Genomic DNA, 10,978 nt, shown 5'->3' with positions numbered 1-10,978 from the left:
CTCTCTCTCCCTCCCTCTCTGTCTCTCTCTCTCTCTGTCTCTTTCTCTGCTTGCAAACAGGTTTATTAGTGGACACTGTTTTAGTTTAATCTTGCCAGAACCATGGAGTGATTGCCAACGCAAACTCACATCTGGCCACTAATACATTTCCATCAGTGCTGTAAGACTGAACATCAATCAGCCTTCCAAGTTTAACACTGGAACATTTTCCACACTATATCTGAGAAGTCGCCAGCTTTTCAGTTTACAGTATATTTCTAAGTGCCAGCCAACGCCCTATCCAAGCATATATTTTTTTCTGTTGAACCTAAGCAGCTTATAGCAAAATGAGTGACAGGGAAAGATTTACTCTATTCTTTTCATTCGAGCTCCCTTTATCTCCCACGTTCAAGATCAAGCGCTGAGGACCTAGTTGCTAAGAGACAGGACGCTGAGAAAGTGGGGACGCTGCACTGCGACAGGCCAGAGAGAACGAGCCAGAGAGGGCAGGGTGAAGAGCAGGCTCGGTGCAGCGGTGGGCTGCGCTCTGGCACCGCCCGCACCCGCCCTCTTCAGGAGCTCGTCGCTCATTGGATGCTCTGCTGCGGCGCTAGCTTGCGATTGGCCCGGACGCGTCGGCCGGGCCCCGCCCCTCGGCGCTCTTGCTGGGCGGCTGGCTAGCGGGCGCAGGCGGGTGCGGCCGCGGCTCGTGAGGCCGCCTCAGCCTGGCGTGTGCGCCGGGTCGCGCCGTTCTGGGCGCGAGCGCGGGCGGTGCTGGCCGCTGCAGGTGACACCGGCGCGGTGAGGGCCGCCGCGGCCCTGTGGAGGTGAGAGAGACGCTGAGAGGCTGGGGCACCCACCCGGAAGCTGGAGTGGGGCGAGGGCCGGGAGCGCCGCTGCCCATCCGAGCGGGCGGGCTGGCGGGCAGGCGGGCGGTGCGGGGCCCCGCTGCCCGGAAGCCCGCGGACGCCCGGGCGCAGCCTGCCGCCCCGTCCCGCCGCCGCCCTCGCCTACGCTCCTGGAGACGGAGCCCAGCTTCGGTCGCCGGACTCCGGCCCTCACAGTCCCCGCCAGGCTGCTTTCCGATGCCTTTGTCTGCTCCTCTCCAGCCCGCGCCTCGAGTCGGTGCCCACGCCGCGGAATCCCGGTCCCGAGGACGCGCCGCGAAGGGAGCCTCGGACCCGGGCTTGGAAGGGCTACTTACCCGGGTGGGCAGTGATGTCTTTCAGAATCAGAGCCAACCGGCTGGGTCACACGTGTGGATGAGAGCCAGGAAGTCTGTTGTGGAGCAGGACTAACAGCCTCCCTCTGCTGTGCCAGAGGCCTTCCACCTGTCCCTGTGACCACCCCCGCCTCCACTCCTTCCTCTGCCTAGGGAAAAATCAAGAGCCCCCTTTTCATTGAAAAATGAAAAGCAGATGCTTGTCCATATGAATAAACCAAAATAAGGAATAGGTTATGTTCTTTAAAGGTGTAAAATGTTAAAACAATAGAATTTTTATATTTTAGTAAATAATGTTATTTATTTACTAAATATATTATGCCTTAAACACTTTTAAAGTATGGTGTCATGCATGAGAGGATAATTTTGAGTTTTGGATATTTTCTTTTGGTCATAGTTTTTTATTCGTTTATACCTTTCTCCAGAATGAGATGCATGTGCCAGCTGTTCTAAGACTGTATGTTAGTTATTCATACCCTAAAGGAAACATTCTCATAGATTAGTTTAACTAGAATACACAGTAGTTTTTTTCCCTTGATTGGAAAGATTCAATTGTGTCAACAGAAAAAAAAAATCACACCCAAGTTACTTAAATCATCCATTACCATGAATAAATGAGTATTATATTTGAAATATACAAGTTTTTAAGAATTTGATGGAGACAGCTTTCTTGTTAATTTAATTAAGTGCTGGGAACTTAGCTCATTTGTGGAGTACACTGTGCCACCACCACCACCAAAAACAGAAAATAAATTTTAATTAAATAACTGAAAGTTAAAAGTGAAAAAGCAGAACACAAGGGGTCTTTGTCTTGAGTTCTACTTTAAACTGTTTAGTCGCCTTTTCTCCTTTCGAGTGCTGGTTGTCCAACCCAGGGCCTCACACATCTCCATTCCCATCCCAAATGTCTCCTAAGGTCCAAACAAATTATAATTAAACACCGCTTTCCAAATCATTTGTCCTCAGGAAAAGGAATGCACACATTACCCATGTAAGCAGAGAACAACATTTTGTTCACTGAAAATTAAGATTTCACATTTATTTTTGAACAGTGAACTTAAATATTCATATAAATCTTCGGCTTGGAGTGGGTTCCAAAAGATACATTGTTTCTTTAAGGCTTTGAGACTTTATTAAGTCAGCAAGCATTTTTTGGCACTATCTGTTTTGCCGGTTTTTTTTTTTTTTTTTTTTTTTTGAGGAATCAAAGAGCTGAGTGTGTCCGAACACACTTGAAATCCCTGTGCTCTAAGACAGGAAGATCATGAGTTAGTTAGAAGCCATCCTGGACTACAAAGCCAGACCTACCCCAGGTGGATAAAAGTCAAATTCTGTTCTGGGCAGTGCTTTCTAAGGGATTCAACAAAATTCTTGAAAATTTTTATGTCAGTAACAGCCAAAATAGGATAAGGAAAAACAATTGCCATAATAAATTGTGTTGCACACTTTGCATGCCAGACACTGCTGGGTCCTTTATGGTATTGTTTAATTCTCACAATAATCTTAAAAGTAGTTATTACTTTCCTTATAGCAAGCCCCAGATTGCGCTGCTAGAAATGGAGACGCTTGGTAAGTATTCATAGCCTGTTTTATTCCTCTTATTGGCAGCATACTTCATGCTATGTTTTGTTATCTTTACAAATCTGTTTAAGAATCTCAGACGTGCTACGGCTGCAGACATCCAGTCCTCACTGTGTCAGGTGATTCTTCTCACCAAGGATCACAGAAAGAGAGCACCTATGGTTTGACCTTTGTTTTGCAGATGAGGAAACTGAGACACGGATTATCTGAACTAGACAATATCTTAATGGTAGAACCAAGATAGAAAGTTGGACAGTTTGACTTCAGAATCTATACTTGTAACTCATACATTGTACTGGGCCTTCAGTAAGGTACATCTCAGAAAGCTATAACTTTACAATCCTTAATTCTTGTGTGTGTTTCTTTTGTATTTTAGATTTATTCGTTTTTATTTTATGTGTACCTTGTGTTTGCTTGCTTGCATGTATCTGGATGCACCATATATTTGTCTAGTGCCTATGAAGGCCAAAAGAGGGCATTATAGCCCTGTAACTGGAGTTATAGACAGTTGTAAGAAACCACTTGGTTGCTGGGACCCAAACCCTGGTTCTGTGTGATAACATCAAGTGCTCTTAACTGTTGCTTTTTAATGTTTATGCAGACACATAGGATTGTATTGTTTTAGCTGACATTTGATGCCCTATGACCCTGTTTATATAAACAACCACCTAGTGGTAATAACTGCTTCTACATTTCTACTCAGTGTGCTATTTTAAATGTCACAATCCTAGGAAGTATCTTTTGTCTTTACATATCACGTCTCATTTCTCCGGGAGGTGCTTTTATTATCTTCACAAGGTGATCTTTTTTGTCCTCTCTGTACTGTCTGTCATAGGCTTTTAATGTGGCTTGTGATGTTGCTAAAACTCAAACCGGACCTTCAGACTCTGGGCACACTGCTCTTGGTCGGTTAGTCATCTTTGCCCTACATTATGCCACACTTTTCTACAGAGCATCTCCTATTTTCTTTTTTTTTTTTTTTTTGGTTTTATGAGACAAGGTTTCTCTGTGTAGCCCTGGCTGTCCTGGAACTCACTCTGTAGACCAGGCTGGCCTCTAACTCAGAAATNTGCCTGCCTCTGCCTCCCGAGTGCTGGGATTAAAGGCGTGCACCACCACGCCCGGCTAGCATCTCCTATTTTCAAGTGGTATTCCCAAGCTAGAAACTAAGACAGCTAAACTAAGAAAACATGACTAGCCATAAACCTTTACCAGTGTTTTCTTCTTTAATTCTGTGTTCCAACTTCAGCTTCAGTGCCTAACACATAATGGAGTATTCGTAAATGCGCGGATAAAATAGTATGTCTTAAATCTATTAACATAAAGAACTTCCTGAAATATTTTAGCTTTGGACAGGTAGTTTCTTTTTCTTTCCTTTCTTTTTATAATTTCCCCAGCCTGCCTCATGGGCCAAAGCTTTCAGGGTTGTGTCATTGAAACATAATTGGCTTTCTAGTCTGTTAGAGTCTGTCCTTTCCATCCTAGACCACCATCTCTACCTCTCTACTTCTCCTTAGAGAATGAAGAGAACATAGATTGAAAAGTGAACCCTTACTCTGCATCTTATTAGATCTATGGCATTGTTCAAATTACTTAACTCCTCCAAACCTGTTTCCTTATGTTGTAAAATCAGGACAAGCTCTGCTTTCATAGCGATCACAGGCTCCTGTGCCTCTCCATGGCTGCCTCCCTCTTGGCTCTTAGGTTTTTTCCAGTACCCATTTTCTGCCAGATCAGTCAGTCAGTTTCACATTGCTTCAGAAAATAGTGTTGAAAAAGAACTTTCCAGAGAGAAGTTGTTTCAAACATACAAAACTAACCACTATAATAGATAGACATCATTATAACAACCACAGATATATTAACTGCTATGTTAAGTTGCTAGGCTATTTCATTTCATTATGTCTACAACTTCAGCATGCTCAGCCATGGTACATTATTTGTGCCATGAGCATTCACTCAAGGAAAAAATAGGAGGGAATTATTTAGGAACAGAGTGAAATTATACTACGTTCAGCAAGCTTCGTATTTTGATTTCTTCATGGTTTGATGATATTATCTATGAATAGTCAGTATATAAACTGCATGCTTAGTGACTTTTTCAGAAAATAAAGTACACTCAACTTTTCCTGGACATTTTATTTGGAAAAAATTTAACATATAGCAGAGACAAAGTTTGTTTTGTTTTATTTTGTTTTGTTTTGTTGTTTTTAATAAAAACCCAAATACCTGTCACCTGGAGTTTGCCACTAAGATTCTGCCTTTTAAGCCAGGCAGTGGTGGCGCACGCCCTTAAGCCCAGCACTCAGGAGGCAGAGCCAGGTGAATTTCTGAATTTGAAGCCAGCCTGGTATACAGAGTGAGTTCCAGGACAGCCAGGGCTACATAGAGAAACCCCATCTTGAAACAAATAAACAAACAAAAGATTCTGCCTTTTTACTAGATATTTAATCATTCTTATATGTACTTATCTTTCAAGTCATAATATTCAAAGCTTTTATGTTTGAAGCAATTTTAGATGAGTATTTGGTGTTTGCTTTATACCAGTTTTTTTTTTTCTTTATATAGTGGCAGGTAACTTTTAGGAATGGACTATAACTAGTCCACAATGTTCTGGAAACATCTGAATTTCAGATGTAATAATACTGTGTGTTTTCCCTATTTCTAGCTCTAAAAGATGAGTCGTGGATATCCAGAAAACAATAATTTCCTGAATAATAATAACCAAATGGTATTGGATATGATCCTTTACCCATTGATTGGAATCCCTCAGACCATCAACTGGGAAACTGTGGCAAGGCTTGTGCCTGGATTAACGCCCAAAGAGGTGAGTAACAGTCTCTGGGCCCCTCCTGAAGTACAGATGGCAGCAGCAGCACAGGAAAACAGATGCTCCGCCCAGTGAGATGGAAAGAAACATCTAAGTAAAAAAATTATATCTATTTTATTTTGTGTTAGTGTTTTACTTCATTGATTTCTGTGCACCACCTTCTTATAGTGCTAAAGGAGACCAGAAGAGAGCATTATATCTTCTGAAACATTAATATAATCCTAACACTCAGGAGTTTGAGGCTAGCCTAGTACAGAGCAAGTTCCAGGACAGCCACATAAATAAATAAATAATTTTTTTTATAGACAAACAAGTAATATAAGAACACAGGCTGGCCTTGAACTCAGATCTACCTGCCTCTGCCTCCCCAGCTCTGGGATTAAAGGCATGTGCCACCATCATCCTGTTGTGATGAACATTTAAAGCATAACAGTATAGATTAAATTATAAGGAGAAAAGCAAATGGACTCTGAAATATTAACAGGCTAGTCATCCTGATAACATAATTGACTTTATTAATTTTATACTCAGAATCAAACTTTAAGAATTCTTATAGGAGAAACATAGTCTTTTAGTACACTCATGGACACTAGTTTGAGATTTAGAAACCAGTTTTTGTTATGCTTTGGTTTTGGTGGGTTATTGAATATAACTTACTTAATTCTATTTTATGTGCATTAGTGTGAGGGAGTCAGACTCTCCTAGAACTGGAGTTACAGACAATGATGAGTTGCCAGGAATTGAACCTGGATCCAATGGAAGAGCAGCCAGTGCTCTTAACCACTTAGCCATCTCTTCAGCCCCTGATTTTTGTGGGGTTTTTTTTATATGAAATTTACAACATAACTCAGGGTGAAGTATCTTCTGCCTTAACCTCCAAAATGTTGGAATTATAAGAGTGCACCACTATACCTGGAACTCACTATGAAGTCCAGGCTGGCCTGGAACTCATAAAGATCCTCCTGCCTCAGCCTCTGGAGTACTGGAATTACAGTATCCAATAATTCCATTGATGGTTTCATTTTTACTTATTTACTCTCGGTGTTGGGTTTTCTTGTTCTGTTTTTTTTTTTTTTTTTTTTTCCTTCAGCTTAGGACTTCTAATTTGTCTTAATGTCACTGAAGTAAAAATCATAGTAAAACATTCCATCTTTTACAGTCCAGACACAGACAAAAAACAACAAAAACTATTTATGTAAAAAATGGTTTTGTACATGAGATGAAACAGAATTCAAATATGAACTTAAAACATAACAAGAAAGGCCATCTCTATCATTTATCTCCTTGAAAAGTGTATATGAATATCCAGTCAAACTTAGCAGGGAAAATCTGTGTTAACATGTTGCCTAGATGGACTCCAAGTAGACCACAGGACCACTGTCATGAAATGGCCTCAGGAGGTTCTGCCATCTAATGGGTAACAGTGGAAACATTTGTTTCAAATGGAAGAGGGTAGACAAGGACAGAACAGCTGCGCAGGGGAGAGTCAGATTTATTTCTTTTTGTTGTTGTTGTTGTTGTTGTTGTTGTAGCCTGTCACCCCTGCCTTCTAGGAAAACTCTGTGGCCTCCCCTTCACCATTAGGCATTGTCTAGTCCAAGATAGTTTTGTTTCTGTCAGTGTTGCTTCCTTCAGTGGCCTCCTTGGCAGCTTTGGCACCTTCCTAGGTAGACTGCTTCCCTAGTATGTCTGAGGCCCTGGGATCAGTCCTTAGTACAACAATAGCCTGAGATATGTAGTAGAAGAAAAGAAAATATAGTGTTACAAGTCACATCCCCCTGGATTTGCTTTCCAGTAAAAGTTGGAATTAGATTTTATTAGGGCGAGGGGTATTGCTTAGTAACTCAGCTAGTACTGTCATCAGACAGTGGGTTCAGTTCCTAATCCCAGGTTAGGGTGAATTCTATGGCCATACCACTCAGAACATACCCAGTCTCATTTGATCTCCAAAGCTAAGCAAGGTCAGGCCTGGTTAATACTTAGATGATGACAGAATTAGGTATTATTCCTGATGGAAACACATAATACAAAAATAAAAGCCAAAAGCCAAGTATTTTATTTACTAATATTGTCAAGTGATAACAGATATATACCAAAGGGAAATATAGCTGATAAAGATAATCTTTACTCTTCTTCAAGAGCATATGTACATGATTCCTTTGAGTTAAGTATTTTTTACTTTGTTATTTAAATATTTTATGTCTGGGATGTTTTGTCTGCATGTGTTTGTACCATGTACCTGGTACCCTTGGAGGCCCTGGAACTGGAATTAACAGATGGGTATGAGCTATGTGGGTTATAGGAATTGAACCTGGGTTTTTTGAAAGAACATCTAGTGATCTTAACCATTTAGCTATCTCTCTAGCCCTGAGTTAACACATGTTTAAAAACAACTTCTACTCTGACATTTTTTTAATTAGGTATTTTCTTCATTTACATTTCAAATGCTATCCCAAGAGTCTCCCAGACCCTCCCCCCACCCACTCCCCTACCCACCCACTCCCACTTCTTGGCCCTGGCCTTCCACTGTACTGAGGCATATAAAGTTTGCAAGACCAAGGGGCCTCTCTTCCCAATGATGGCCGACTAGGCCATCTTCTGCTACATATGCAGCTAGAGACAAGAGCTCCGGGAGTACTGNTTAGTTCATATTGTTGTTCCTCCTATAGGGTTGCAGATCCCTTTAGCTCCTTGGGTATTTTCTCCAGCTCCTCCATTGGGGGCCCTGTGATCCATCCAATAGTTGACTGTGATTATCCACTTCTGTGTTTGCTAGGCCCCGGCATAGTCTTACAAGAGACAGCTATATCTGGGTCCTTTCAGCAAAATCTTGCTGGTGTATGCAATGGTGTCAGCGTTTAGAGGCTGATTATGGGATGGATCCCCGGGTTTGGCAGTCCCTAGATGGTCCATCCATACTCTGACTTTTAAAGGAGGAAAAATTAAGTTGCAGAATCTCACATATTAAAATATACAAATTTTGTTCACGTTCCCCCCAACAAAAAAATATAGCGGAGTATCTTTAGGTACAGGGAGATGGTTCATGACTCAGTTACAGCGCTCATCCAGAGGCTTATAACCACCTATAATCCCACTGCCAGGGGTGCAGCACCTTCTCCTGGCTGCTGTGGGCATCAAGCATTTACATGGTGCACATACATACATGCAGGCAAAACACTTGCACATTTTAAGTCAAATAAATAAATCTAAAATAATCTTAAAATGAATTATGTTAAATTAGAAGTCAAAAAATATCTTTTTCCATTATTTTTACTATGCCTTAACTATAGTTATATAACCCTAATGATATTGAAGTTGATTATTCAAAACTATGAATAATACATCTTCTTTCCTACTAGGTCACTCAACAATATATCATTAAATTTTATTGACTGAAGATTATCATTCATGATTACTTAATGGTTACTCTTATAGTACTACTCAATGATAATAAACATGTATTAAGATAGTAAACTTGTATAAAATCATTATGTGCTTTTTAAATTTTTTGATTAGCACAGGAAGTACCAGTGTTCCATTTTTATACAAAATGGTTTTGTTTTATTGGTTGTTTGGTTGTTATTGTTGTTTTGTTTGTTTTGTCTTTATCTAACCTGCATTTTTGCCATTTTATATCATTGAAGTGTGTAAAAAGGTTTGATGAGCTAAAGAGCTGTGGAAGTTCACCTGTTGACAACCAGTATAACCCTTTAATGGCTACTGGAGAGGGTCCTGTTGAAACTTTAGCCACTTACATTAAATCTTCACTTCTGGACACACAAGGAGATTTTCAAGAGACTCCTGTTGATCAAGATACAGTTTCTAAAGCAGGTAAGGTTATAAAATATAATGTAGTACTTGTCCTTATAAAAATTCTACATTTTGTAAGTTCTAGTCAACCTTCCTTTCTTTGTTTAAAGACTAATTCAAACACTGGTGTAAAAATCTGTTAGTGTTTTATCTTTGTAAATCTTAAAATTTCCCATTGTCTTTGTTGTTTTTCAAAAACCTTAACTTTAAATATATAGGTTAAGTAATTTTTCCATAACTAAATTTTAACCACACTAAAATCACTTCAGTTTGTCATCCTAGTTTTTCACATATTGTTTTTTTGTTATGACTTTGTTTTTTGAGAAAGGGCGTCATGTATCTCAGGCTGGACTTGAACTCACTACGTAGTTGAGAATGACCTTAGACTTCTGAGTTTCCTGCCTCTATCTCCCAAGTACTGAGAGGCTTATATCATCACACCCAGCTTACGCAGTGCTGGTATAACCTCACTCATGCTGGATACGTCTTTTACCACTGAACTATATTCCTACTCTTCATTTATTTATTTTAAATGAATTTTACATAGATGTTTCATAGCAAATGTATGTTTCATTTTCTCTCCTTTGCTCATTGTTTATTTGTATTTTTCCACCTAAAAGAGTAGAAGACTTTTCTTCTCCCAGAACTAAATCAGAGTCAATTTGTAAGTCCAGCTGTACTCAGACCTGTTTTTTACTTTTACGTGTGTGTGTGTGTGTGTGTGTGTGTGTGTGAGAGAGAGAGAGAGAGAGAGAGAGAGAGAGAGAGAGAGAGAGACAAAGTTCCATGTAGCCCAGACTGGCCTCAAACCTGTTCTATATCTGAGGATGATCTTGAGTGCTAGTATAAAAGCATGTACCACCATAGCCACTTAAAAATTTTATTTTGTTTATTTAGCGATAGGATCTCTCTATGTAGTCTTGGCTGTCCCCAAAATTACTATGTAAACCAAGCTGGTTTAGAACTCACTGAGATCGAGCCTACCACTGCTTCCCAACGGCTGGGATTATAGGAATATGCTGCCAGGCCAGACTACTTCAAGACAAAGCAAAACCAGTAGAGAATCTTGCTCATCTTTTACATCACCTTTTTCTTACAGCCAGTCTTATTCACTTAACAGAAATTCAAGTGACACGGTGACAAGGCTGAAGATACGTTTTCTGGAATTAGGTTTGGAAGTCACAGGCTTTAGAAGCCCACAGAATGAGTTACTTTCATTTCAGCAGCTGTCAGAATGTTGAAATAGAAATTTAAGGACACATGCTCCACTATGTTCATAGAAGCCTTATTTATAATAGCCAGAAGCTGGAAAGAACCCAGATGTCCCTCAACAGAGGAATGGATACAGAAAATGTGGCACATTTACACAGTGGAGTACTACTCAGCTATTAAAAACAATAAACTTATGAAATTCTTAGGCAAATGGATGGATCTGGAGAATATCATCCTGAGTGAGGTAACCCAATTACAAAAAACTCACATGATATACACTCACTGATAAGTGGATATTAGCCCAGAAACTTAGAATGCTCAAGATACAATTTTTAAAACACATG

General features: G+C 40.3%; 1 protein-coding gene across 8 annotated transcripts in view; it reads left to right on the top strand.

The window, feature by feature from the left end:
• Positions 1-667: 667 nt before the first annotated feature.
• The window catches only part of Kiaa1841 (KIAA1841 ortholog), a 67,616-nt gene continuing 57,305 nt past the window's right edge, over positions 668-10,978 (top strand). For 2 of the 8 annotated variants that reach the window (XM_021177241.2, XM_021177240.1), the window contains exons 1-4: positions 668-806; positions 2,964-3,093; positions 5,451-5,609; positions 9,257-9,443. In XM_021177241.2, the coding sequence (XP_021032900.1) occupies positions 5,460-5,609; positions 9,257-9,443 (337 nt within the window). In that variant the 5' untranslated portion in view covers positions 668-806; positions 2,964-3,093; positions 5,451-5,459. Of the gene's footprint in view, positions 807-1,115; positions 1,188-2,732; positions 2,771-2,963; positions 3,094-5,450; positions 5,610-9,256; positions 9,444-10,978 lie in introns of those variants that run through there. The other 6 variants (XM_029483703.1, XM_029483704.1, XM_029483708.1 and 3 more) reach the window with 6 other exon arrangements.

This window comes from Mus caroli, chromosome 11 (assembly GCF_900094665.2).
Source record: "Mus caroli chromosome 11, CAROLI_EIJ_v1.1, whole genome shotgun sequence".
In the NCBI taxonomy this organism is placed as follows: Eukaryota; Metazoa; Chordata; class Mammalia; order Rodentia; family Muridae; genus Mus; species Mus caroli.
This window is presented reverse-complemented; position numbering and strand designations above follow the sequence as displayed.